Source organism: Nyctereutes procyonoides, unplaced genomic scaffold (assembly GCF_905146905.1).
Source record: "Nyctereutes procyonoides isolate TBG_1078 unplaced genomic scaffold, NYPRO_anot_genome, whole genome shotgun sequence".
In the NCBI taxonomy this organism is placed as follows: Eukaryota; Metazoa; Chordata; class Mammalia; order Carnivora; family Canidae; genus Nyctereutes; species Nyctereutes procyonoides.
Window position 1 is genome coordinate 170,552 of NW_026575020.1, and position 27,770 is coordinate 198,321.

The 27,770-nt window shown below is 49.7% G+C and overlaps 2 protein-coding genes across 2 annotated transcripts; both read right to left on the reverse strand.

Moving 5' to 3' along the window:
• Positions 1-10,220: 10,220 nt before the first annotated feature.
• Positions 10,221-14,843, reverse strand: HEXIM2 (HEXIM P-TEFb complex subunit 2). Its single transcript, XM_055326409.1, has 3 exons — positions 14,711-14,843; positions 13,839-13,952; positions 10,221-11,228 (listed from the first exon to the last, which is right to left on the reverse strand). The coding sequence occupies exon 3, from the start codon at positions 10,902-10,904 to the stop codon at positions 10,434-10,436; it is 471 nt and encodes a 156-aa protein (XP_055182384.1). The 5' UTR covers positions 10,905-11,228; positions 13,839-13,952; positions 14,711-14,843; the 3' UTR covers positions 10,221-10,433.
• Positions 14,844-22,318: 7,475 nt separating this feature from the next.
• Positions 22,319-25,318, reverse strand: HEXIM1 (HEXIM P-TEFb complex subunit 1). Its single transcript, XM_055330781.1, has one exon. The coding sequence runs from the start codon at positions 23,993-23,995 to the stop codon at positions 22,916-22,918; it is 1,080 nt and encodes a 359-aa protein (XP_055186756.1). The 5' UTR covers positions 23,996-25,318; the 3' UTR covers positions 22,319-22,915.
• Between the last annotated feature and the right edge of the window lie 2,452 nt (positions 25,319-27,770).

Here is a 27,770-nt window from a genome sequence, read left to right on the forward strand (position 1 = left end):
ATTGGTTTGAACACTCCAGAGTGATTTGTGAATAAGAGTTAGAATTAAGGGGCACCTAGGGGACTTTGTTAAGCAACCAACTCAATTTCTGCTAGGTCATGATCCTAGGGTAGTGGGATGGAGCCCCATGTCGGCCTTCATGCTTAATGGGGAGTCTGCTGGAGATTCTCTCTCCCTCTCCCTCTGCCCCTCCCCTGGCACTCTCTGTCTCTCTCAAATAAATAAATAAATCTTTTTTAAAAAAAAGTTAAATAAGAAGATATAGGTAGTGGGGAGAGCCCAGCTGGCTCAGTCGGTGCAACATTTTGGACTCTTGATCTCCAGGTTGTGAGTTCAAGCCCCATGTTGGGTGTGGAGCCTACTTAGAAAGAAAGAAAGAAAGAAAGAAAGAAAGAAAGAAAGAAAGAAAGAAAGAAAGAAAGAAAGAGAAAGAAAGAAGCTATAGGTAAAAAGACACAAGACAGTATAAGGTCCATGAGGATAGAGCTTGTGTCCAGAGAACTTACTGTGACAACCCCAGTGCCTGCCACAGTGCCTGGCACAGCATGGAAAAATACCCATAGTTATGGACTAAATTGAGTCCCTCTACCCACAAAAAGGATATGTTGAAATCCTGATCCCCAATACCTTAGAATACAACCTTTTTTTGGAACTAGGGTCTATACATAGGTAATCAAGTTGAAAGGAGGTAATTAGGGTGTCCTTATATTTTAGTATAGTGCTACCAAAGTGCACAGTAGGGTGTCCTTATATAAAGGGGAAATTTGGACACAGACAGACACACACAGATTGGAGTAATGTGGCTGCAAACCAAGGAAGACTACAGACTCCCAGCAGACCACCAGAAGCTAAGGAAAGGCAAGGAAAACTTCCTGCCCTGCAGGTTTCGGAGAGAGCATGGCCCTGCCCGTACCTTGTTCCAGACTTCTAGCCTCCAGAAGTGTGAGGAAATACATTTCCATTGTTTGAAACCACCCAGTTCATGATGCTTTGTTCCCTCAGCCCTAGGAGACTAAACACCCAGTGAGTATCTGCTGGATGAACAAATAGTGCTGTTGGTGTTTCCAGTGAAACATGCCATCTCTTTGCCAGCAGAGAGGATGCACATGTCCAAGCAGGCAATGGCGAAGGTGCTTGTCCTTTCTGTGTGTGGGCAGCGAGCAGCTGTGGGCAGAATAAAGCAGGATTTGAACCTGGGTAGAATCTGGGCTCTGAATTTCCTCCCTGGGGAAGCCCAGCTGGCTCTAGAGAACCCTCCCTGCCCAAGCCTTCCAGTGGCCTCATCCTGTCCTCCCTCTGCTCTGGGGGAGCAAGAAGAAATGGGTGAGGGATAATCAAAAAGGCACTAAAAAGGGAAGCGAGGATAGCATTGGATTCTGAAACTCCCAGCAAACATACACGCACTTGTTCACAGATGGATGCCAGTAACAGGAGGCCTGGGTAAATTCGCAGTCCAGAGTCCTCCCCCCACCCACCCCCACCCATATGGGGCAGAAGTCATCACACACACACACACACACACACACACACACACACAATGTGGGTAGCTTCGCTGCTGGGGCAATGAGGCAACAGATCTTTGCTAGACAAGATTTCAAAATCTGATTGCTGGAGGAGCCCTCCAGCATGTTTTCTGGTCTCACCTCATAAGCCCTGGCTCATTCTCAGAGGCCAGGAGTCTCTGGGGAGATTGATGGAAATACATCCTTCCTCTTTTTTTTTTTTTTTTTTTTTTTGAAGGATTTACTTATTTATTTGAGAGAGAGAGAGAGTACATGTGGGAGGGGCAAACAGAGGAAGAGAGAATCTCAAGCAGCCTCTCTGCAGAGCATGAAGCCTGATGCAGGCTCATGACCTTGAGATCATGACCCTGATATCAGGACCTGAGCCAAAACCAAGAGTTAGAGTTTAACCAACTGCACCACCCAGGTATCCCTACTTTCCTTCCTCTTTAATCTGAGCTCTGCCCACACCCATGCCTTTCCAGGCTCCCCAAACACCCTACCTCCCTGTTTGGCATCTGCACACTAGAGGTCATGACATCTATGAGTCCTCCTAGGGATGTGGGCAAGTGAGAGGCACCCCACACGTAGGACGTGTGGCCACAGACAGCTGGGCAGAGAGAACATTTGGAGTTCTTAGAAAGTGTGGTTCTCAGCCCTGGCTGCACAGGAGAAACTCTTAGAGAGCCTTAAAAACTCTGATACCTGGACAGCATCCCCAGACGAATTATATACGAATTTCTAGGGGTAGCACCCAGACATCGGAACTTTAAAATTTTTTCCCAGGTAATCCCAATGGGCAGTCAAGTTGAGAAGCAATAATTTGTTGGACAAAGGAGCTCTGCAAGGAGAGAGAAAAACTGGACTTCAGCTGGATTGAAAGCAGCAGGGAAGCTATCATCTCAAAAGGCTTCCAGAAAAGAAGAATGGTGGTTGCCAGGGGCTGGGCTGTGGGTGGGATGGGGCGTTATTGTTGAATGGATACAGGGTCTCAGTTTGGGCACATGAAAAGAAAAAAGTTCTGGAAATGGTCGCACAACAATGTGAATGCACTTAATGCCACTGAACTATACCTTTAAAAATAGTTAATACAAGAGAGAGAGTCACAGATTTAGAAAGATATTTAATCCTCATGATCGATGTTGAATTAGGTAATGTCTAGAAATCTTTTGAAGATATGTACATCTAAGTCTGTATCTGCATATCTATCTGTATCTTTGTAGGTAAATAGATAGGTTATAGGTAGATAGAGACATGCTTTGGGGAGAGGATCTGGACAAGTTGCTTTTAAATGTACTCTGGAAAAAAAATCTAAGGATATGCAGGAATCTTTAGTAAAAAAAAAAAGAGAAGAGAATAGAGCTATCAGAGACTAAAGCATATTATGCAGCATACTGATTTTTCAAGTGTGACTGTTTTATCAGTAAATTTGACGGAGGGTCTTCATGGATGGCTAGGTGGGTCCAATGCCAGATCTTTGATTTTGGTTCAGGTCATGATCTCAGGGTCCTGGATCAAGCCCTGAGTTGGGAGCTCCATGTTCAGTGTGGAATCTGCTTGGGATTCTCTCTCCCTCTCCTCCTGCCCCTCCTCCTATCAGCGCCCTCGCTTGTGTGCTCTCTCTCAAACAAATATGTATATCTCTAAAAAAAAAAATGAGATGGAGGGGTGCCTGAGGGGCTCAGTCAGTTAAACATCTGCCTTCAGTTCAGGTCATGATCCCAGAGTCCTGGGATTGAGTCCTTCATGGGGCTCCCTGCTCAGCAAGGAGTCTGCTTCTCCCTCTCCCTCCACCCCTCCCTCCTCCCAGCTCATGCTCTCTCCCTGGCCTCAGATAAATAAATAAAATCTTTTTTAAAAACAAGATGGAGAACTAGTAGACAAGAAAACTCACAAACACACATATGAAAGTCATTTACAACAAACATGGAATTTCAAATGATGGTGAAAATTTTTTTTCCAAGGGTGTTAGGACCACACTTGTGTACCCATTTGTGGGGGAAAGAGGGGCCTTCCCTGCAGCCTAGGGGAGGGGGAAGGAGAGGCAGCTAAGGAGCGCTGCCCAGGGAGGTCAGGAAGCTAGAGTTGTTCAGGGGGGATCCTGGGAGTGGGATGAGTCTCGGGAAATGCCTGTGGCTACAAATACAGCTGATGGAAATTACAAGTGAGGACAGTTGGACCAGGGGCCCAAAGGAAAAAATATCCTCTTTTTCAAAGGCCCAAGAGGGAATAACTGAGGCTGGGATTGAGAAACAAAGGGAGGCAGTGGTTCTAGCTAGAAGGACAGTGAGGCCTGGACCCAGTGGCAAGATAGGGAGCAGGCCAGCCCAGCAGCTATAGGGCTGGTTCCAGGCATGAAGGTGTGGGAGCCTACAGCCCTGTGACCAGGTCCTCACACTGTGGCCAAGGAGTCTGAACTGGCTGACTGGGTGTGTGGAAGCCTAAGGAGAGTCTCAGGGAGGAAGGTGGAAGGAATAAGAGCCAGGAGAATTATGGGCCCGTGGAAACCCCTTTTTATTTTATTTTATTATTTTTAAAGATTTTATTTTTATTTCTTCATGAGAGACACAGAGAGAGGCAGAGACATAGGCAGAGGGAGAAGCAGGCTCCCTGCGGGGAGCCCAATGCAGAACTCGATCCCAGGACCCCGGGATCATGACCTGAGCCAAAGGCAGACACTCAACTACTGAGCCATCCAGGCATCCCTGGAGACCCTATTCCCTTCCTTGTCCCTGGAATGACAGGCTTTGGCTGAGGCAGGGTCTAGATGCCCCATACTGCTCATGATGTCTCTCTCACAACTTAATCTCCCTGGAAACTTCCTCTCAGAGCCACTGGGTTAAGGACAAAGCAGAGTAGGGCACCCATCTTGGCTGTCTTGAGGTGGGAGGTAGCAGGTGCCTTGAGGGTTGATCTGGGCAGCCCATCTTGGATGGGGTCCAGAGAGGATCTCTGGGGCAGGTGGGCTCTGGAATGTTCATGCCCACAGGCAGCCAGGACACCATGGCCAACTGGGAACCAGCTGCTTACTCTGTCCCACTTCCAAGCAAGGCCTGTGCCGTCCCCTCACTTCTCTGGGCTCACAAAGGCCTTTCTGTTTGGGGGCAGGAGTGGACGTTCAGCAGTGGAAACATGGGTGAACTGAGTTCCAGGTGAAGGCCACAGTTAACATCTTATCTCGGGGAGAAGGAAGCCATGTTTCTCACTCCCACCTACCCTAAAGGCTCAAGCTCCAGGCAGCCCCTCGTAGCCCCCACAAAAGCAGTCATCCTAGGGAGGCCAGTAGAGAAGGCAAGGAGGAAATGCTCTCCAAAAGATAAGGGAAGGGGGTGGCCAGAGGAACTCCCAAGAACCACCTTGGAATGGAGCTCTTCGTTTCTTGATTACACAATACCCTGCAAGTAGTAAAATTTATGGCTGCCTCCTTCTGAGAGCACTCCCACACCACCAGCACTTTGCTAAACCTTAACTTATTTTATATCTTTGAAGACAGGAGAACACAGTGGTCAACAGCACAAACACAATCAGACGGAACTGGCTGCTAGCTTCTCAACTTCTCCAAGCCAAAGATCCCTCATCTCATGCATCTGACCCCAAAACCCACTGTAGTGATCACACTGTCCCCCAGCCACCTGCACTGCCTGGACCCCGCGGGGAGGAGGAGCCAAGAGGATCAAGGAGGTGTGTTCTGTTTTTCAGGCCTGGCAGCTACTCCTAGACACAAGCCCCTTGGGCCAGGGATAGGAGCCTCCAGGGCCCTGACCCTGGACTGGCCTGAAGCACCGCCCCCATGCCCTTGAACAAAGGAGAGGAGGCCCCTGAGTTAGAAGCAGAGCTGGGGGGGATCCCTGGGTGGCGCAGCAGTTTGGTGCCTGCCTTTGGCCCAGGGCCCGATCCTGGAGACCCGGGATAGAATCCCACATCAGGCTCCTGGTGCATCAGGCTCCTGGTGCATGGAGCCTGCTTCTCCCTCTGCCTGTGTCTCTGCCTCTCTCTCTCTGTGTGTGTGACTATCATAAATAAATAAAAATTAAAAAAAAAAAAAAGCAGAGCTGGGATGGATCACAGGTTTTTTTTGTTTTGTTTTGTTTTTTAAGATTTTATTTATTTATGCATGAGAGATACAGATAGAGAGGCAGAGACATAAACAGAGGGAGAAGCAGGCTCCCTGAGGGGAGCCTGATGTGGGACCTGATCCCAGGACCCCGAGATCATGCCCTGAGCCAAAGGCAGATGCTCAACCACTGAGCCATCCAGAGGCTCTTGGATCACAGGTCTCGAGCCTCCTGGTACAGTGCTCCCTCTACAAGAGGCCCTCAGGTCTTCCCAGGTCATTTCAGATCCAGGCCCCAGGAAACCCATCTTTCCCTCTTGGTTTTACCACCAGGATATCCAGAATAACTAAATCCATAAAAACAGAAGACAGATTAGTAGTTGCCTGGGCTAGAGAAAGGTGGCAGTGGGGAGTAGCTGCTTCATGGGGACAGGGATTTCCTTTTGGGGTGATAATGTTGGAACTAGATAGAGGTAGCAGTTGCACACATTGGGAATGTACTAAATGCCACTGAGTCGTTCACTTTAAAATGGTTAATTTTCTGTTATGTGAACTTTAGAAATAAGGGTACCTGGGGGTACCCCGGGTGGCTCAGCAGTTTAGCGCCACCTTCAGTCCAGGTCCTGATCCTGGAGACTAGGGATCGAGTCCCACGTCGGGCTCCCTGCATGGAGCCTGCTTCTCCCTCTGCCTGTGTCTCTGCCTCTCTCTGTCTCTCACGAATAAATAAAATCTTAAAAAAAAAAAAAGTAAGAAATAAGGGTACCTAGAGCTAAGAGATTAAAGGAAGAATAGAGCAAATGCCAAGGGGGAGAGCGGGAAGGTGAAGGCGGGCTGAGGTACGGGGGGGGGGGGGGGGGGGGGGGGGCTTTGGAGAAACAGGGTGGCTTGATGTGGGGGGATGGTAAGAGAAGGGTGGTCTGGAGGATGCAGCCTGTTGAGGCAGCAGAATTTGAGCCTTGGACTTGGGGAGCCAACTGCCTGTAGGGGAAAGGGCGAGAACCAGGGAGAGGGAATTGGACAAACACTAACCACCTTCAAGCCAAGCCTTTTGCTTCCTCTGAGTTTAGACTGGAAGCTCCTGGGGGAGGGGGCAGGGACCTCATCTTTTTAGTTGTTTTTAATTTTCAGAGCAGAGCTTCGTCACAGGTAGTCGGTTCTTTTAAAAACCCTGGTGCCAATGGAATGATATTGAGCATGTTAAGCAGCAGGAAGATTATCCACCGCCCACATCAGAGAAGTGAGGATGGCACTGAGCTGAGTGTGCATGTGTGTCACTCAGGGCAGCAGGAGGGCTGCCCGACTTCCCGGGGCTCAAAGGGCCTGCCCTTCACCTTTGCACACCCAGAGTCTGGAGAGGGCAGCACCCACTGGGGTCTGGGGTGGGGGAAGGGATTGGGTGAGCACCATGGGCTCCTTTGTCAGACCCAGGAAGGAGAGTGGGGGCAGCCACAGGAAGTAGGGGGGGTGAGGAGTTCCCTCTGGAATCTATACCCCCACTTCCCTCCCCTGCGCTTGCACAGCTCCTGCACATGCTCAGTGTGCCCATGAATTGGGTTGGCTGGGGGAGGGCACGGGCTGGCACCCCCACTTAAAGGGCCAGTGCCATCCTTGCTTATACCCAACAGGAGCAGTGGGAACTGGTCACCCTCTTCTCTCATACTTCACCACAGACCCCTCTTCTTCACTTGCAGACTCCTCCTGTACCCTCTGGACATGGGAGTTTCCAGCTGAGGTGGAGGGAGTCCTTGATGGGGAAGAAAGGAGGATCTGGGCAAGGGGGCGAGGGTACACAGGGGTGGTGGGACTCTTCACTCCTGTGAAATACCTGCCTCTGTGGGCCTCTCTCTCCTGGCCCAGGTGACCAAGAAGATGCTGGAAGGCAAATGGGTATGAGGGAAGTAAGACACTGAACATTTGCTCTAGAAAGGCCTGAAGGGGAAAGGAGAGGGTGTTTAAGCCCAGCTCTCCCCAGCTGAGGGTGTGTGTGTGTTGGGGGCAGGGGAGGCAGGAGGGGTGTATGCTGTGACACTGGAGCTTCTGTCACTGCAGTAGGTTAGGGAGACCGGGCAGCCAGACAGGGAAAAGGCAGGAGGCAAAAGGAATCCACACCTGGCCACCACCTGTAGCTGAGCTGGCCCTCCCCAATACTGGAGGAGACACTCCAGCTCAGCCCCAGACTCTTGGGCACCGAGGTCAGGGAACCAGATGGAGGGAGGAGGTGACACTGACTCTTCCTCCCGGACCCCTCTTAGTGAAGACACTTTCTTCACTTACACTCTTTTCCCTTTGTTTTCTTCTTGCCCCATCCTGTCCTCCACCATCCACCAGCCTTGGGAAAATTAATCCACCATGACGTGGCCCTAACCAAGAGCCCGTCAGAGTATGTGTGCCTGTGCGTGTGTCTCCGGGGTGAGGAGGGCCAGCTGGCGGTTTTCACGTTTCCAGGCTCCTCAGCCTCTGAGCCAAGAAGGGCCGAGCTCCTCACCTGTCCCCTCCCCTGTATGCAGCCCTAGACGACTCAGGGACCTGCAGGCCCAAGCCACTTCCAGGCCACACCCCCGGCACCTCTCCCTCACACCACACCCCTCCCCCAATGCTCCAGCAACCCCTCTGGAATCTTCTCGCCCCTCCTAGTCACACACACACACACACACACACACACACACACACACACACGCCTCTGGTAAACAACCTTCCTCCAACCAGGCCCAACCCTCTCCCTCTGGGCTCCCTTGCTCCCTGCTGAGGAATGCGCCAGCTGGGAGCTGCCTGCGGCCTGCCTGTGGCCTGCCTGCGCCTCACCCAGGGGCCTCTGCATCCCTGGTTAGCACCCCACAGGGGACGGCAGGCTAGGAATTCAGAAAGTCACTCCCTCTGTGAGCCTTGGATTTCCCATCTGCAAAGTGGAGACAATCATTCCTCTGGCCTTTCCTGAGCTGTTGAGGATCCAGAAGAAGAGAGCTAAAATCTCTGCAGAACCCCGCCGCCATCACCACCACCACCACCAGGACAGGAGATTCTGCTGCTTCTTGAAACTCATCCCTTCCTAGAATCTGTTCTCGCCTTGCTTCCTTGTTGAAGGCGCTGGCCTGGGTGTGGCAGGGCAGAAATGAAAGTTGTCCTGGCAACACACAGGGTTCGTCAACATTTCCATTCCCGCAGCTCAGCGGCCTGAGCCCTTCTCTTGCCCAATGTGGCCTGTCAAGATGAGCCTTCCTGGAATGGAAGCGAGGTTGGGCGGGCCAGGTCTCCGCCCCTCCCGGTGCACAGTGGCAGAGCAACACAGGCGCACTGGCCAGTTGACTCACTTCCCCCTCCACCATCCCAGCCTGACACCTGCAACCAGCAAGGGCCCTGGAAGGGTGATTGAAGTGAGACCAGTGTCTGGAGAAGGATGGGTCTGAGTGAGAGGGTGCATGAGCTCCTTCCGGAGCTCAATACCACTGGCGAGTTGGTGATTATCTGTATTCCAGCTGGCTCAGTTTCTGTCATGCAGACAGGTGAGGGGCTCAGCTCAGAGGGAACTGACCACTCAGGTGATTAGGCTAAGAGAAGCAGGATGTGCAGCTGCACAGTGAGCACCGGGAAAGCCAGGCCATGAGCTCTAAGAATCAGTTCACTGCACCTCCCTCACCTCTTGGGCTTTTTTTTCCATTAGGAGAAAACCTCCCTTAGGGTGCCTCAGTGGCTCAGTTGGTTAAGTGTTCCACTCTTGAGGTCTCCTCAGGTCATGGTCTCAGGGTCATGAGATTGAGCCCCCCCATTTGGGTCCCTGCTCAGCAAGGATTTGGCTTGAGCCTCTCCCTCTGCACCTCCTACTCATGAGTGTACATGTGCTCTCACGTGCTCTCTCTCTCTCTCTCAAATAAATAAACAGATACAATTTTAGGGGCACCTGGGTGGCTCAGTGGTTGAGTGTCTGCCTCCGGCCCAAGGTGTGATCCCAGGGTCCTGGGATCAAGCCTTGCAGCAGGCTCCCTGCAGACCTATGTCTCTGCCTCTCTGTGTCTCTCATGAATGAATGGATAGAATCTTTAAAAACAAAAACAAAATCTTAAAAAACAACCAAACAACAACAACAAAAAGAAAACTTCCCTTGAGTGCACACTTGTAAGTGCCCTTCTAGGAGGTAAGGGAGCCAAAAGTGATGACTAACCTCCTGCCCCACCACTGGCTTCGAGGTATTGGGGGAGGAGGCTGTCAAGAACAAGGAGACACAAGTTATCCAGACCACATCTGGCCTGGCCCTCCACACAATGGGGAGGATAGGGAGAATGCAGAGAACCTGGGTATAAACCCTGAACGAACCCCTCCCAAAAAGTCCTAGCCCTCTCTCCTCCAGGCAGACCCCCAGCTCCTCACAGCAATCTGGCATCTTAGGTCAAGGTCTGGCCCAACCTGGTGGTTCCTGAGCCCCCTCCTACCCCTCCTCTATAAAAACCTTCAGAGCAGTCCGATTATTCCAGGACACACACCAGAATTCAGGCATCCCCAAGGAATTGGTAGTCCCCCAATATAGAGATTCCCCAATATGGTAGGCTTGGAGTAAGGCAGGGCCTGGGACCCCAGTCCCAAGCCTCCCTGGGACACATATGCTTTAATTCTCAGAGCAACCCTAGTGAAATCAATCCTAGGCACTCCCTGTAAGCTCATGAAAATCATTTAATTTGTGAGAAAAAAAAAAAGAAGACATCAAAGAACAAATTATAGAAATGACGAATGGAAGGCTGAACCTATTTTAGCTGTTCTCAGGGGGCACAGGGGTGCTGGACATGGTTTTCATCTGTCACCCGCCTCCCTGAGCCCCAGCAGGCCTGAGCTTGTATGAAATGGGACTATTTCCTCGGATCAGCCCAGCTGAAGGGTGCCCTCCCCTAGGTGCCTGGCTCCCCCTCGCCGCGGCTACCCTCCCGGTTCCACATGGCATTCTCCTGCCGCAGCCGTAGGTTCTCTGTCCGGAGCCTCTCGACCTCGGCAGCCAGCTCCTCCACCTGGCGGCAGGGCTGCTGGCTGGTGCACCCCCGCAGCTGCTGCAGCCTCCTGGTCTCCTCTTCTGCCTGTGACAGCCGCCTCTCCAGATCCAGGTAGTCTCGGACCAGCTCCTGCTTGCTGCGGCCCTGCAGACTCTCGGTGTGGTAGCGCTCGTAGGCCTCAGAGAAGTCCCTCTGCTGGAACTCCCCATGAGCCCGGCCCTGCCCGTCACCTTCCCCTGCCTCACTCTCCCCGCTGGAGCCTGGGTGGGAGGCCCCATGGGGCACTTCCAGGTTGGGCTCTTCAGGATCCCGGTCATTCATCAGAAACTGGGTGGTGTTGTAGGGTGCTACAGGCTGGCCTTTGGCAAACATCTCCTCACGGACCCGGGAGGCCCTCTGGCTCTGCCTCTCATCCCGCTGCTGCTTCTCTGCCCAGCTCAGCTCCAGATAGGGGCGCCAGTGGCGTTTGCGTTTGGAAGGCCTCCTGCGGTGCTTCTTCCGGCCCAGCACAGCCTCCACAGAGCTGCCCCCAGGGCTCTGGGTCCGGGAGCCCCTGCTGTTCCAGCCTAGGCCCCTGCCAGCCCCAGGGGAATCTTCCTCCTCAGAGTGGCTCTCTATCCGGGGGGTCAGGGGCAGGGAACTACCAGGGTCATGAGGCTCAGGGGGTGTTTGGGGGCTCCCAGGAGCACCAGGGGTCTAAAGAGAGAGGACAAGATAGAGTGAATCACAGACAGCCTGCCCCTGGCTCTGTAACCCTTCCGCCACCACCCAGCCTGAAGCTGACTTGGGGTCACTCTCTAGCCTCTCACCCTCTGCAACTATTTGTTGGTTTATGGGCTTATCTGTCTCCTGTCTGCCCCCTCAACCCTCCCGAGTCATGAAAACAGCAGGAATTATGCCTGTGTATTTCACTCCGTAATTTCAGTGCCCTCAATAGTAGCTTTTCTGTGCCTCACATGGTAGGCATACAGTAAATACTGTTTGAATGAAGTAGGAGAAAGAGGAGACAGGATGGGAAGTGGCTCCTGCTGCATTTGCTTGATCAGCCCTCTTCCTAGAAAGATTGTCTTTCTGACAGAGTTGGCTTCCTGGGTAAGCAACCTGTGTCATCTCTCAGGGCCCCTCACTCCCACTCTGTCTGGAAAGACCCCATGCTTTGCTTAATGCTCCGATGTTTTCATCTTGAACTTCTTGACAAGTTTTGAATAAAGAACCTTTTGCCCTGAGCCCTACGAGAATTACGTAGCCGATCTTGCTTCCAGCTTTTATTGCATAGCTGACTCTTGAGGGCTTGGTACCGATATCACCTCTTCCGATGGGCCCTCCCTGACCACCCTATATAAAGATCCCCCCCATCTCCCCTTCCCAGTGACACCATCATGTGACTCAGTTACCGTCCCACATCCTACATAGTGTCTACCACATTACCATTTACTGTCTTCTTTTTATAAGAATGTGTCTTGTCTGCCTAGCTCACCACTGTGCCCCTATGCGTGGCCCAAAGAAAATGCTCAAAACCATGTTAAATGACATAAAGCCCATAAGAGAGAGGGATGCAAAAGACCTTGGGATAGGAGACCACCCCTTTCTGTTGATCTAGGGTAAAGAAGATGGAGTGTTATTTATTCCAGGCAGAAGTTGGTATCACTCTTCGACATGAGTGGCAGGAAAGAGGCCCTCGCTAGGGAGAGGAAGGGAGAACCTCCAGTCTGCAGCCAAGAGAATTCTAGAACTTATCTAAGAGGTGGAAAGGATTCTGTCAAGACAGTGTGTGTGCAGAGCATCTGTTTATCTCTGTTGTGGTGAGGGTGGGAGTACTCAGTGTGGGGGATGGGAATGAATTGCTCTATGTTTGTGGTTTGGGGAATTCTAATAATTCTACCATGGGCATGTTGCTCTACAATGTACACCACGGTTCAGAAACATCTGAGCATAGGCCCATACAGGCACAGTGTGTGTACTCGGGGATGTACACAGCCCTGTAAGAGCTGGAGGCACGTTGTGTTGTGTGTGTTTCGGAGGCCCTGAAGTTCTCATCTTCATTTAGGATGGGATATGTTAGGGATCCCTGGGTGGCGCAGCGGTTTGGCGCCTGCCTTTGGCCCAGGGTGCGATCCTGGAGACCCAGGATCAAATCCCACATCGGGCTCCGAGTGCATGGAGCCTGCTTCTCCCTCTGCCTGTGTCTCTGCCTCTCTCTCTCTCTCTCTCTCTCTCTCTGTGACTATCATAAATAAAAAAAAAATAGGATGGGATATGTTAGAGTGCGTACAGAGTATGTGTGTATGTTGTCTGTTTGTGTTGTCTGTAGGTGTGTTGTACTGTTACTTCACCTATTGGGAGACTGTCAATCGAGAACAGGCCTTGTCTCCACCAGTGTCTTGAGTCAACTGAGACAGAGCTTCTACCCCACCCCAGAAGAGGCAAGGCCCCTAGCAGCACTGAGACAAAGTGGCTTGTGTATGCACATTCACCTCCCCCAGCCCTCAGCTCATGGCTCGGCTTGTAATGATCCTTTCCCTCACCCATACCATCCCTGTCCCTCAGCCCCACATGCTGCCTTCCTCCTGAATGCCTTTCCCTTTACCATCATTCCCACCATGCAGATAAGCTGTGTGATCTGGGTGAGTCATCTGCCCTCTCTGAACTTCTAATCCTGACATGTCATGAACTCCAAATTAAACAACTCTAGAAAACACTGGAAGTGGCTAGGGAGGGTGGGTCAGAGGCAGTGAGTCCTCTCCTCACCTATAGGAACTTGTAAACTCGAGGAGAATGGGTAATGTGGGGGCAGCAAGAGAGAGCATGGGCAGAGTGGGTTTGGGTTCCTGTTGCCAGATCAGAAGGTGATGTTTCCTGAGAGCCTGATACAATCTGTCTTTCCCTTTCTCCTGGATGCTACGTGAACTCCAACCCCCATCCTAAATTATGAACCAAATGTTCTCTTTCCCCTGTGTCACACTTGGTTCTCAGCCTTGACAAAATGTAAGGCTGTGTTCTGGTGTCCGAAGGCCCAAATTTTAAACCCGGGATCTTTTGTTTGCTGGCTGTATGATTCTAGAGAAGGTATTTCAACTCTGATAACCTTAGCTTCTTTGAAATGGAAATAGTAACTCCTACCTTGAAGGGCTGCTAGGATTTCACAACAGCACAGATTTGGCATCCTGGCATACTGCCCACCGCACAGTAGGGACTCAGTTAGATCTGGTTTTCCAGATCTGCCAACACAGCTGAGACAAGCGGCCAGGATCCCAGTTGGCAGGCTCCATGTCGGGGCACTCAGGTGGTTGGGAAGGTGGGGCTTACCTTGGCCTCCTCCAGGGCTGCTGGTGACTCTGTATTATAGTTGGTCTGGTTCGGAGTAGCCACCTTCTTCTGCTCCAAATCTTTCAGCAGATGCTTCTAACTAATGACACCTGCCTTAAATAACAGAAAGCTAAGTCTTAAAGGAGAATTTTCAGGAAGACTGGCTGCCTGGCAATTATTCACTAAGGCAGCGGCAGCCATTTTGTAGCACCAGACCTGCACACCTTCATTATCCAATGCAGGTCCTAAAGTCTCCACACCCTGGGGTTCACACCTCCAGCCAGCAAGGGGCCATCTTCCCAGTCCTATCCCTCGGGCCCCGGGGCCAGAGCTTCCATCCTATGCTGTTCTTCTGGAAGTCACTGAGGCCCAGGCTGGCAGCTGGGAAGCTAGTCCTGAGCCTTGTTCCCCCAACAACCAAAGAGGAAAAGGTCGCTGCCCAGGGAGGCAAAGATACAGCAGTGACCTGGAGGCGCTCGACCTGGAGAGGCTGGCAGTGGAGTGGGGCAGTGGCTCCAACAGGAAAATATGTAGCAGGCTTTACAAGGGGGCCATTCCTCACAGCCTCCAGAGGTCCCACTTTTGACAGCACCCCACCCCCACCCCCCACTCCCAGCCCCCTCAGGCTGGCCTCCAAAAGTCAGCACCTCCAGAAACACAGTTGTGGCCTGGGCCGAGCCTGGGGCTGAAGATTTATCATCTCCTGGGCCTGGCCTGCCTCCCCCCTCCTTCCTCTCAGGACGAGAAACAGAGGAAAGGGGAAAAAGTCTTCACACTACATGCAGCTGGAAGGGAAGCCCAACTGGAATAAGGATGGATTCCTTGGAAGAGGGGAAGTGGTCCGAGAAAGATTTTGCAAAGGCGGAACTGACCTATTTGCTGTCAAGGATTATGCACACGACTATATCTGTGTGTCTTTCTGTGCGACCGACCGCCTGTCTGTGCAGTTCCCAGGGCCTCAGCCCTACCTCTTGCTGCAGTTGCAGCAGCAGCTCTGGTCAAGCCGCTCAGGCACTAAGGTTGGGGGTGGGGGGAGGGGGGGACAGCCTGGCAGCGCGACGCCTGCTGGGGATTGTAGTTCTTGTAGCTTGGGAAGCCGGCTGATGATCCTGTCACGTCTACGGAGACACCGAGAACTCCAAAACCCATCTACCCTTGCGCGAGCGGCGTCCCGCGCTCACCGATGCCTTCTGTGATTGGCCAACTCGTCTGCCAATATTTTCACTTTCGTCAACGATTAGCTGTGCGGAAGCACAACAGGACCCGCCTTCCGAGATCAATTAAAGAGTTCATTGATGGCGTTAATCTTTACGGGGCAGAAAATAGATCCGGCTGAGAGGGGGCGGGGCTGCGGGTGCGGAGGGATCCTCGGCCCTAGAGGAAGGCGACGAGAAGGATCGGTGGCCGCCGCCGCCATTTTGGGCTGGGAGGAGGCAGCGGAGGGACTCGCTGCGCAGTGAGAGCACCCCATGGGGGGTGGTCCGGGCGCGGGGAGAGGCCGGGCCGAGTGGGCTGCCTGAAGTGGCGGCGCCGGGAGACGGCGGGGAGTGGGACCGGGGGCCGGGGGGGTGAAGGTTGGAGTCTCCCCGGCCGGGCCCGGTCCTCAAACCGTCCCGGCAGCCCCGCAGCCTCGCTTCTCACAGAGGGCGGGGTTTTGGGCAATTACCGCGTGTTCCCCGAGACCCCAGTTGGGGAGAGACCGGGTGAAGCGACTCCCCTCTGCCCTTTCCGCGGGGGGCGCAGATCCTGAGGCCGAGCTTTGCCAACTTGTCTCCCCACCCCCATGCGGCCTGGGTATGGTGGCGGGGCCCCCGCTCCGACGGGCGAGGTGGGGGCGACGCCAGGTTCCAAAGGCTGGCGCCGAGGGGGAGGGCGGGGGTCCCTCCAGCTCTGGCCGCGCGTCCTTCTGGCGTGGCGGGCGGCTGGAGGCCCCGAGGGCGGAGAGCGGGGTGCGCCCACCATCTTCCCCCAGTACACCAAGGCCATCCCGCGGTCCCGGCTTCTTCCTGCAGTGGCGACCACTAATTCCCCCTGGAGCTAGATAGACGGAGGCCCGGGGAAACCTTCACGAGCCCAATGCCTGGAAATCTGAGCGCTCTTGCCCTCAAGATTTCTTCCCAGCCCCGATTCTCGGAAGGACCCGACCTTGCACTCCCCAGCCCAGTTTGGGAAACTCCAAAAATGTGCTGTTCCCACTTCTCTCGAAAGTGTACACCAAAGAGGGGTTGGGTTTTTGCTCTTTCCAGGGTTGGGGCACACAAAATAACCGAGGGGCCACGGCTCTGGGAATAAAAGTGGAGTGTGGGCCCGTTTTGGATGCTTCAGGAACATCTGTTTGCGTTTTGAAATCTGAGCCGTGACTTTGACCAAAACTTTTGGAGAAATGGCTGCCCTCCTAAAGAGAAAAACGAACTAATTCCAACGTAATCTTTGTAAGACTACAGATTCCTCCCAGTTTAAGGAACTTTTCTCCTAAAAACTAAACAAAAAATGGGGAGTATTTTTGCCACTGGTGCATTGTTACTAGGGAACCTCTATTTTGAATTTCCAAGTCATTGAAAATCACTTCTGTGGATCCCAGACGCTACCAAGATAGAAATTGCAGTTTTGAGCTATTTCCTATATGTAGCTTTTGGGGGCGGGGGGGAGGTGGGAGAGAGACCTTTGAAAACAATAAACGCTCAACCTTATATTAACAGCTATAGCAGCTTTTTAAGGATTGAAGTTTGATGTGAAATTCTCTCCTTGAATCACGGATTAAACCGTCTTGTTTAGTAATGCTCAAAATCTAACTTCAGAGAGATTTGCATACAGTTTAGGGATACCTTATTTTGTTGCTAAAATATCAGTTAAAATTATGGCTAGGTAGACTATAAAGTATGAGAGTGGGTAGTGAGCTCTACCTTGTGATGAATCTCATTGTCACTTACACATGGTCACATCATTCCTGAGTCTTTGGCTTAATTAGTAAGAACCTTGAAAGGTTTTTGAGAACTGAAGCCACTCTCCTTCTATTAATCATTCTTTTTTAAGTTGTAAATGACAGTTCCAAAGCTGTATCTATTCTCCCCGAACTTCCCAGATGTTCTCAGAGAAAGTCTTAAAACTGGATTGTGAAAATTTGATCACCATTGACTCGATTTCTTCTTCTTTTTTTTTTTTATTGACTCGATTTCTTAATCCAAAATTTGAACCACTAAATGCAGTACACTTGATTCATACCTAGGTTGACTTTTGGCTTACATCATGTTAATTTCACACTGTTCCTCAGATCTAGAGAAGACGGGAGTTAGGAGAAGCTGACATTAACTTGGTAGGAGTTAAGTTAAATAGTCTTAGGAGCTGAAAGGGGCTTTAAAGATTATCCTTGTGGTTCTTCTGACAATTTAATGGAGGAGGATCCCAGACATTTGTGATTCATCCTCCATAGTGAAGTAATGTAGTTATAAACCTTTGGATGCTACGAGGTGGAGAATACCGTGCCAGATGCAGAAATGTGTCACTCATTTATAAAGATGAAAGGTTATCATCTTTAAGATTGAACCACAAGCTTTTTCATTCCTTGATAAAGCTGGGAATAAACCCAGTTTATTAATGTTGCCTTGGTTATCTTCTGAGCAAAACCTAGGACTGGAAGTTAGGAACTCCCAAGTTCCATTTCTTTTTTTTTTTTTTTTTCCAAGTTCCATTTCTGTGTGTGCTACCGCTGACTTGATTGGGCTTTGCCAGGGGCCAAATCCTGAAGATGAGGCCAAACTGGTCATTTTGTTGCTGAGTCTGTTGTTCATCTAATGTTCAACCAGACCTTCTGCTCCCTCCTCAGCTGTCCCCTGGCAGATGAGTTCCTTCAGGGTTTATGACAAAGTCTACAAACCCTATATACCTCAGTTTCCTAATTTGAAAATGATATCAATGCTACTTCCCCCATAAATAACCTTGAGGAGTAACTACTCTTCGGTAGCTATGTAAACATATATTTACTAGAACTTCCTTACTTGGGAATCTAGAACTTCTGCTTCAGAGATCATTTGGGGCATTTAGGAGGTCTGCCTTACTGAAATGTGGCCTTGGCTGCCGTCGGCAGCACAAAGGATGGCCATCGAACTAGGCTGAATCATGGTCAGTTTCTTAGGGTACCAAGCAATTGTTACTAGGAAGTCCTGGATATTTTAGCCTGCCGACCAATTCCTGGGAACTAGTGGCTCTGTGAGAGCAGGATTCATTGGTGGGTAGGATGGATTCTTTGCAGCAGTCCTCTTCAGGATGAAGATCTTTGCTTCTGAACTATTTGATTTCCATAATTAACTAGTTTTCTGTTGTATTAAGCTCTCACCATCTTTCTCTTTAAAGTTTCTCTTTTTAAATTGTTCATGTATTTGCTGGTTTGTTAAGTACACTTTTAGGAATAACTAGAGAGGAAGGTAGAACTAACTAACCTCTTAGCCATTCCTTTTCATTCTCCAGTTTGGTTTCTTGCCTTTACCTAATAGTTGTATTATTATCCAGGTATGCAGAATTCTGTGTTTAAACAGGAGTCAGACTTCAAATAAATCTTCTCTGACCCTCTGGAGCTAGTACAAGTTCTACTGAGTAGCTCACAAGAGCCGTGATGCTGTCATTTTCTCAAATACTTGTTCATGGGGCACTCAAGTTCTCACATTTTCCTTCAGGAATACCCTTTTACTCCCTGCAAACCCAGGGCTTTTTAACACAGTGAATGTGTGAATATGAAGAATATGAAGGATGAGAGTATGATTCCCTTCTGAATTTTTGCTCTTGAAAAAACTTAAACCAAATGTAATTGCTCTTGGTGCTGTTTAGAGATCACATTAGCTATTTCAGAAAACTTACCAACAGTTTCCAGTAAGCAGCTCAACCATTTGAAAGAATTTCATTGGTGTGCAGAGGTTTATTAGTAAACTAGGATTTTTCCTGCTGTTGGCTTTGTTGATACATTATTTGTCATAATTGAACCACCTCTAAGTAAAACCCAAGAAAATTTATTCAGGAGGATTTGTGAGAGCTTAAGTATTGATTGTCTAAACTCAGCCTTTGTTTTTTTTTGACAAGAAGTGGAATGAGATTGTAAGCTCTCCAGTATTCAAAGAAAACTGGCTCAAAATTCAGTCTTTGCCTCCTAGAGTATATATTCTGTCCCACTGCAAACTATGAATGTTACGCCTCAGTCAGCAGATCCTACTGTGTTCAGGGCCTGAATATGATATTTTCTTTACTTTGAAAATTATTTTTCATTTCTAGCATCAACCGTTTATACCTTATATGAAAAAGAATAGTAAAGTGGAATTTTATTACAGTGTTCTTGTCAAGTTTGAGAAATAATTTCAAAAAACTAACCTCACAAACTCAGCTGTACTTAGGTAAAGGTACTGTCTTAGCTTTAGCCAATTTTACCATCACAATGTTGTGAATATTTGTTGCCAGCTGTTCTAGGTGTAAGTAGCCAGGGAGAATCCTGTGGTGCATTACTTAATGTTTGACTAAATATACCCAGCTCTTGATTTTCTGAAGGTAAACTGTTCGGTTGTGGTTTTTTGTTGTTGTTTTTTTTTTTTTTGGGGGGGGGGGACGTTAAAAATTTCTATGGATTCCCTGTTTAATTTCTTTTTTTTCCCTATAACTTGTGAAGTCATAAAGGTAAAGTATATTTATTTATATTTTCCCGAGCAAAGGATTTTAATTTTACTCTGGATGAAGGGAAAATTAAAATACTGATGGGCAACTGTTCTGGCTCAGTTGGTAGAGTGTGTGACTCTTCATCTCAGGGTTATGGGTTGAACCTCATATTGGGCATAGAGAGATTACTAAAAGAAAATAATAATAATAGGGATGCCTGGGTGGCTCAGCAGTTGAGCATCTGTCTTTGGTTCAGGGCCTGGTTCCAGGATCGAGTCCCGAGTCCCGCATTGGGCTCCCTATGGGGAGCCTGCTTCTCCCTCTGCCTGTGTCTCTGCCTCTTCTGTCTCTCATGGATAAATAAATAAAATCTAAAAAATAAATAAATAAAAAAGATAATGGTAGCTTACTCTTGAATAACACATTTTCATGCTATCTTATTTAATCCTGATAGCAGTTTTGTAAAGTAGCCACAGTCCCATTTTGGCAATGAAGCATGAGGTTCAGAAAGTTTAAAGAGTCGTGTCCAGGATTACACTGCTAGCAGTGTATGTTAAAGATAGGACTAGGACTGTTTTTTTTTTGACTCCTAATAAACTAGTCTCATTTTTGTTTTCTCTCTTTAGAGATACCTAGTCTGTTTTTCTGAATTAAACCAGATAACCTAGTCTTTTTCTGGACTTCCCTGGCTCTCCCCAAAACTAAGATCTAAAAGTCCCTGTGTCCCGAGGGCCACATTATGTTCTAGGCTAGCCCCCCAAGTTTTCCTTACTTGAAGGAGGATTAAGCTTTCCAGCCATATGTCTCATAGTTTAGGAAGCACTTTGCCCTGGCTGGATACTCAGGCTCCCTATGAGAAAGGGAACAAATTGAAATTGCCATTGTGTAAGCATCGTCTTCTGAGCAGCTCAGTTAAATTGTTTGGCAGAGAGGACTTTTGGTGAAAGGCTAGAGATCCTCAAATGATTTGAGGATCATTTGTCATCACAGCCCCCTGTTAATATAAGTAATTCAGTCTTAGTCCTGAAAGCAGTATGCTACTCCAGTGTTTCAACGTAGAAAATAATTAATAGAAAACAAATTTCACACAAACCTCACGATTCTAAGGACATCAATGCAATAAATATAAAGTGCCTTTGGAAGCAAAGTTCAGAAAGCTGCATATCTCCAGGTAAATCAGAGTCATTTGTGAGTAACTTAAAATTAGTTGTCTATTTTTAAAGACTGGACTGAATTTGTCTTCTAGGAGTAAAACATACTTTTTTTCTGATGATAAATGTACTTATAGAGTCTAAGACTGATAGTGGGGAAAACAAGATCATTAAACTTAAATCCATTTTATTAAGTTCTACAATCAGAGGTTATCACTGCTGCATCCTATAGTGCAGTCAAAATGAGGCTTCTCCGTATGTAAAGCCAGAGGGCAGTGTTGCTGCCGTTCCACCAAGCAGCCGCGTTTCTGGGACTACTGCATGACATCATAGCAGAAGGAAAATTAAAAACACGAATAAAACTATTTCAAAATAGACATTTAATGTAATTTTTAGGCCAAAAGAAAAACTGACCATACATTGTCTTGAGTGGACCATCTGCCAGAATAGGGCCAGCTTAGTCCAGCTTTGGAGGCCCTGAGTCAGTTCTTGACCAGCATAATTCCCCTTGATTCATTGATTTGTGAATGCTTATGCATCATTGAGGTGCATTTCACTCTTGAAGTTCCTAGCACCTCCACTATTCCATTTAGCTACAAAAGCAAGCTTTCCAGTGGGAGTTCCATGGGTTTTTTTCTCCCTTTCCCTGCAGAGGTTCTTAACCTTCAAGGAGTTTGACAATCTCAGGATTCTCTTGAACACTCTCCCCAGAAAAATGTACATACAAAAATCTACATAGAACTTCGTGGGGTTCGTGAATCTCAAGACCCCCTCTGGATTCTAAGGCCCCAAGAAACCCCTGTACTAATGATTTGAGCAATGCATTTGCCTAGGGAAACACACAGGGCAGACGGAGATGGGCTGGATTAACCATGATGACGAAGGAACAATCATAATTTTAAGGAGACAGAAGTTTATTAAATACACCACAAGGGAGTGGTAGGCAGAACAGCAAAGGACAGATTGTCTGCCAACAAACATAACTTGTTACTATTTTGATTTGGGGGCAGAAATTGATTCCCAGAGCCTCCCTGCATTTTCAACAACAGAACTACTCCCGGGCCTAAAGCAGCTATTAGATTGAGACCAGGGGCCGTATGGGGGCTGGATGTGCAGGGTTCCCACTCAGTCCATAAGGACTTAATTTAGCTTCTCAACCAGAAGCTTTACATTTGATTTGCAGTGAGGGGGAATTTCTAATTTTGGTTTGACCCTCAAAAGGTGGACAGCTCCCATTCCTTTTTTTTAGTATAGGGAGCACCTAAGTATAAAGTAATTAGGGTAAGTCCTTGGAATGCCCCAAACAACTATTTCCTCTATAAATCCAATATTCCCTACCTCTAAGCATCTTAACAAAGAATTGCCACACAAGTTTATCCAACCATTGCTTGCACTAAAAAAGCAAGGGGTTTACCAAGAGCTGTTTTCATTTATCCAGGAACTTCTTTCAGCCTTATTGGTGAGGTGAAAGGATCAGTAAAATCTATTTGTAGGAATGAAACGAGACTGTCAGTTGTCTAACCTAACAAACTGCCAAATTAGGTTTACATTTTTGTTAATAGACTTTCCAATGGCTGTTGAGAAGCAGAATTAAATTTTAAGCTTCTAATCGTACTTTCTGCTCCATAAACACCTAACCCTGGTTTGTTTCTCCAGCTTGAAAAAGAAAACCAAGGCACTAGAAAGCAAGCACACTTAAGTGTTGAAGATAATCTTTATATTTTGTCTGAACTGTATATTTAGCACACTAAAACTCATCCAAGGGAAAAATCATCAAATTGAAAATTGTCCCATCAAAGATTGTTTTCTTGCAAACTGACAAATTTAAGGATTTCTCTACCCCCCCAATGCAATCACTTAAATCAGCACTATTTTGAATTAGCTCTAGAAATCACACTGAAACTATGTTACATTTACAAATATTAAATTTATTATAGCTAGAATGAATTTAATGGTTCTCAGATTTGGCCACCTTATAACTCCGTTTAAGGAGGGGATTTTTTTTTAACAGAAAAATGCATTATAACTTGGTCAAGTTACTTACACATTAAAAAAAAAACTTCTAAAAAGGAAAACAAAAGCAACCCTTCAGATTCACGTAATTAAAGAACAGGAGAAAAGCACGCAAGCTACATCAAAGCTAAATTTACCAAACCAACCAAAGCCGGGGGGATTTTCTCTTCTGATTATGTGTCATAAAAAGGTCCACTGTCTTATATACACATGTGTATAATGTTACATTCCATCACTGTAAAAAGTCCCCTTTGCCCCCTCCCCCCCAAAAGTTTCAGTCTAGTCTCCAAACTTGGACAGCGGCGCTCGCTCCTGCTGCCGATGCAGTTCGTTCTCCGTCAGCAGCTGGAGGTTCTCGGCGCGCAGCCGGTCCAGCTCCAGCTCCAGCTCCCGCACGCGCGCGTCGTCGCCGCCCAGCCGCTTGCTTTCCAGCCGCAGCCGGTTATTCTCGTCCTCCATGCGTGAGAGGCACTTTTCCAGCTCCAGGTACTCTTTGATGAGCTCCTGCTTGCTCATGTTCTGCAGACTCTCCGCGTGGTACCGCTCATAGGTCTCCGAGAAGTCCCGCTGCAGAAACTCGCTGCCGTCTCCTCCCATCCCGTCGCTGCCCCCATCCTCCTCGCCCGCTTCTTCCATGAAGTCCTCATCGCTAGTGTCGTCGGATTTGGCAGCGGCCCGCTTGGGGTAGAGACCTGTTTTGAGATCCGGCTCTTCCTGGTCGTGATCATCCATGAGGAACTGCGTGGTGTTATAGGGTGCTACTGGCTGGCCCTTGGCGAACATCTCAGCTCGAATCCTTGAAGCTCGCAGGCTCTGTTTTTCGTCGAACTTTTTCTTCTCCTCCCAGGTTAGCTTGTAGTACGGTTTCCAATGCCGCTTCTTCTTGGAGGGGCGTCTCCTATGTTTTTTCTTGCCCAGCTGTCTCTGCTGCTGTCCCCACGCCTCCTCGCCCCCCGCAGCAGGAGCCCCCAACTTGTTGGCCTCGGAATCAAGACATGGCTGTGCGAGAGGCTCGGCCTCGGGCTTCGGTTCCCCCCCAGCTGCCGGCGGGGAGGCTCCGCCAGCAGACAAGTCGTCCCCATACTGGCCCTTCTTGCCTGCTTCCGGACAACTAGGTTCTGGACGGACCGGGGTCTGCAGGGGAGGTGGCTGCGGCCCCAAGCTCCCTTCCCCCTCCTGCCCCGGACGGCCACCCGACTGGGGGGACGCTCTCGATTGCCACCTACTGTCGTCCTCGGGCACGCGCTCCTCCGCGCCAGGGGGGCGATCGGGGTTCCGCTCATCGTGAACAGCAACAGCACCTGTACAGTTGCTAGTTTGAGGCTGGTGCTGGTATTCTGACAAGAGTGGCTCGGCCATGGCTAATAGAGTCCTCTTCTCGAAGTTTGAAAATTTTGGCTGTAAGTCCTTAAGGAAAAAAGAGGTTTTCCTTTTCTTTTAAAAAATGTCCAGCAGAGTCCGCTTCGGTCTGTAATTCCTGAAGTGACGCCTTTAGCCAGTCCTTCTGTAAACAAACTCCAATTGCAACTTGGGAGCGCTCAAGTCAGTAAAGGGTTAAGTGCCCACAGCACGGCCAGCTAGCGGGTCCAGGGGGTGCAGCAGCAGTAACCGTACGTAATGTGCTAAAGGGGTGGACCTCAAGCCTCCCCGCAGAGCGCCCCCACGATCGAGGAGTTGGTGGGCAAGGAGATGAGGTTAAGTCCAACGGGTTAAACCCAGCCCCGAAGGGGTTAAAACTACCCGATGACGCTGCCTCCGAGGGGCCGAATCCACAAAGGGTTAAATCCCCTGCCGCAGAGCCCACAAGGGGTTAAAGTCCCAGAGTCACCTCCTCCCACTTCCACGGGTGTCGCTCCAACCCGAGCTCCCAGTTCCCTAGGCCCGGCCGGAGCCTCAGCCGAGGACAGACAAACTCATCTCCCCTTTGGCTCGATGCTCGGCTCAGCTCAGATCTCCACCGCCTCCTCCTCTTTTCCTCCCTCCTCCCCCTTCCGACAGCAACTCTTCCGCCTCCTCCCCCGACTTCCCCTCCCAACCTGCCTCTCCACCTGCCAACTTCCAACTGCTGCCTCCCAGCCCTCTGCACCCCTTTTATATAGAAGCCTAGCTGCCCCGCCCATGCGCATGCGTAGCGGAGTCCTCATCTTAGGAAGCTGGGAGTCGTAGTTCCCATCCTTCAGGCCCGCCGTGCTCGCGCGCCGTGCGACGTAGCCAATCCCAGAACGCGTAGGGGGCGACTTCCAGGCCGCCTCCTTCTATCGCATATCCCTCGCTAGAGAAACGTGAGTGTCCATTGGTCAGGAGTCACACGTCTTGCCGAAGAAGGGGAGCCAATCGCAGAGAAGAGAGGGCGGGCCTTGGACCATACCATTCTGCTTCAGGAATACGAGAAGATTCCGTGGCCTCTGAGGGCCCACACAGAATATTTTTATGAAAAGGTGCGTTTTAAAGTGTATTTTCGTATTCTATCATCCGCGGAAGGGTTTCGAAGGTCATAGACGTTTGTTAGCTAAAGGAAGAAATGGTTCATCCCTAAAAAGTAGTCCCTACAGTGTAAAAGAGGATTAAATCCTGTAAAGAGAGATGTTGGCCTATGGCTAATAGCTCTCGATTCTTCAGATTATAGGAATGGCTGCGAGGTGTGTGTGGTTAATGCCTGGGACTGACATTTGCGGAAGGATATTGCGAACACATTCTGTAAAAAAAACGAAAAGCGTATGAAGAAGTAAACAAATGCAGAATAAAAAGTGCCGCCTTAAAGGGACAGTGTGACCGCTTTAGTGCAGCAAGCCAGGCCTAGGCCTCGGAGGATGAGAAGGCAGGTTCGAGTCCCGGGTGACTTCCACCCGCGGACTGGCCGAGCCCCAGTCCAGGCCTAGTCTTTAAAGGGCCGCCGCCCCAGGACCAGTGCAAAACGGTGGGCCGTGACCGAGCCTCTCGCCGGGGCGGGGATCCGGGAAGCGCGGGGTGTGCACCTGGGGCTCCCAGGAGACCCGGGGTGGCGGGCAGGCCTCGCCCTGGGGCCCGCAGCTTCTGTCGAAGAAAATGGCCTCCGGGGGCCGACTTGATCTCTTCACTTCCGAGCTGACTGGGAACATTTTCCTGAGCACAGACAAGGCAATCCGGGCCAGCTGATGGACCTCTTGGGGGAAAGGTTCAGAATTAATCCTGAGTTTACATAATCAGCCACGGATAGCCGAAAGAGAAGGGGTCCCATCCGCAGAGGCTCTTCTCCCCAGTGGGTGCTGGGCAGCACTGAGAGGGAACGGAGCCAGAGGCTTCCCCGAGGAAGAGGTCTTGCCCAGAAATGGAGGCAGGGGGATGCTGGCCCAGGATTAGGGGGTGGTGGTGTGTGACACGGTCTCCTTGAGAAAATTCTCCAGATTCCAAGCTCCAGCCCAGAGGACAGGGCCCCCGAGTAGCCCAAACTGCTCTAATCATTTAGGCCTAAAAAATCTCAGCCTAATAACAGCCTCTCCCTCTTGCCACACACACTCGTGACCTATTCTTATTATTTCTTCCTTAATAGCAACATCTTACTTTCCAACGTATAACATTCTTTTACACACAATCATTTGACCCCACTGCAGCCCAGTGAGGCAGGGTAGGAATGATTGTCTCCATTTTAGAGATAAGAAATCTCTGAGAGTCGGAGAAATGAAGTGACTTGTCCAAGGTCACATGACAACTAAGTGGCAATTCTTGGTTGAAGATCTTCCTGACCTTCGTGTCATTTTTCTTTCACAAACAAAATTCTCTTTTTTACTCAAGAACTTTGGATTTAGCTCCTTTCATTTCCAACAGCTTCAGTCTAATTAAAGCCCTCATTTCTTCATTTAGCAAATATTTGTTAGGCAGGAACAATGATGAATAAAATGTCATCCACATGGACAGTGTGGAGAGAGGCCATTAAACCATGGTGAGCCAAAATGGCAAATGAAGAAAATCCGGGTAGATGGGAGATTGTGGGCTGCTCAGTAGTTGGGAATTGTGGACAGGATTTGTGGAGGACATATCTTCCTGGGTTTCTGGGAAGGATGGAGGGTTTTCAGGCCCTGTGTCATGAAGGGCATTTTATAAAGAGCAAGCATCGTTTCCAAAGGACTTGTCTGGGAACTCAGGAGTGGTTCCATGGGGCGGCGGCAATGGGCATGCCACAAGGGAGAGGCAAGCAAGAGTGCCTCTGAGGCACATCCAGTTGTTTTGAAACCGACCACCCCAGACCCTGGGCTTCCAAGAACTCTAAAAGCCTGCCCTCCTTTGTGCTCCTTCATCAGCCATGCAAGAGGCCTCCCTGTGAGCAAGAAATGCCCCTCACACTGAGAGTTCGCATCCTGAGGAAAAGAGGTTTTGCAGAAAACTTGGAGTCCGAGATCTCTTCATTGTTACCACATTTTCAGCCTCCAGAAGACTCCTGAGTGCCCTCATTCAGGGGGATCGAAAAGTACAGCTGAGCCCAGCCACCCTCAATTTACTTGACCAGGCTCCTTTGTCCTATGTGAGGAGGGGTGGGCAGAGTGATAGGTCGTGGAATTCTAGAATTCTGTCAAACAACAGGCCAGGCACCTTGGTATTAGCTGAGTTTTAACCCAATGCCGGGCATTTTACATGTCCTCGTCATTTAAAACCCAGGACTGCCATATAAAGGGATCTTCATCCTTATTTTACAAACAAGGCAAACCAGGTTCGGAGCAGTTGAGACTCTTGCCCAAGTGCCACAGCTAGCTGTATGCCCGTGCCCGCATCCCCAGCACCACTTTGGTCCCTCTCCTGCTGCTGCCCATCCTTAACACGAGGGTTTATTCAGTCTCTCTTCCTGGGCACCTGGGCTTGACCGTAGAGCACCAGCGCCGGCGTGTCTGACCTGGGGGACGCCCCCCACACCTTGAGAGGACTGACGGCCTGGACGGCCTGATTGAGGCTTCTAGTGGGTCCAGTGATAGCCCACTTTGGGCAGTGGTCAAGGCCGGGGGCTGACAGAAGGAACTCGGGAGCTTAGGGGTCTCCAAGAAGGGGCCTTTCGGAACTGCCTCTTCCTCACCACGGGCAGGAAGGTCCTGGGGCCCAGGGGTGGCAACTGCAGGGGCTCGAGGCTGCTGCGGCCCTCCGCGGCCGCCCCCCCCCCGCCCCAGGG

What these genes read in the sequence shown, in the direction of transcription:
- HEXIM2 (XM_055326409.1), bottom strand. Translation starts at nt 10,904, where the DNA reads ATGTTTGCCAAAGGCCAGCCTGTAGCACCCTACAACACCACCCAGTTT.
- HEXIM1 (XM_055330781.1), bottom strand. Translation starts at nt 23,995, where the DNA reads ATGGCCGAGCCACTCTTGTCAGAATACCAGCACCAGCCTCAAACTAGC.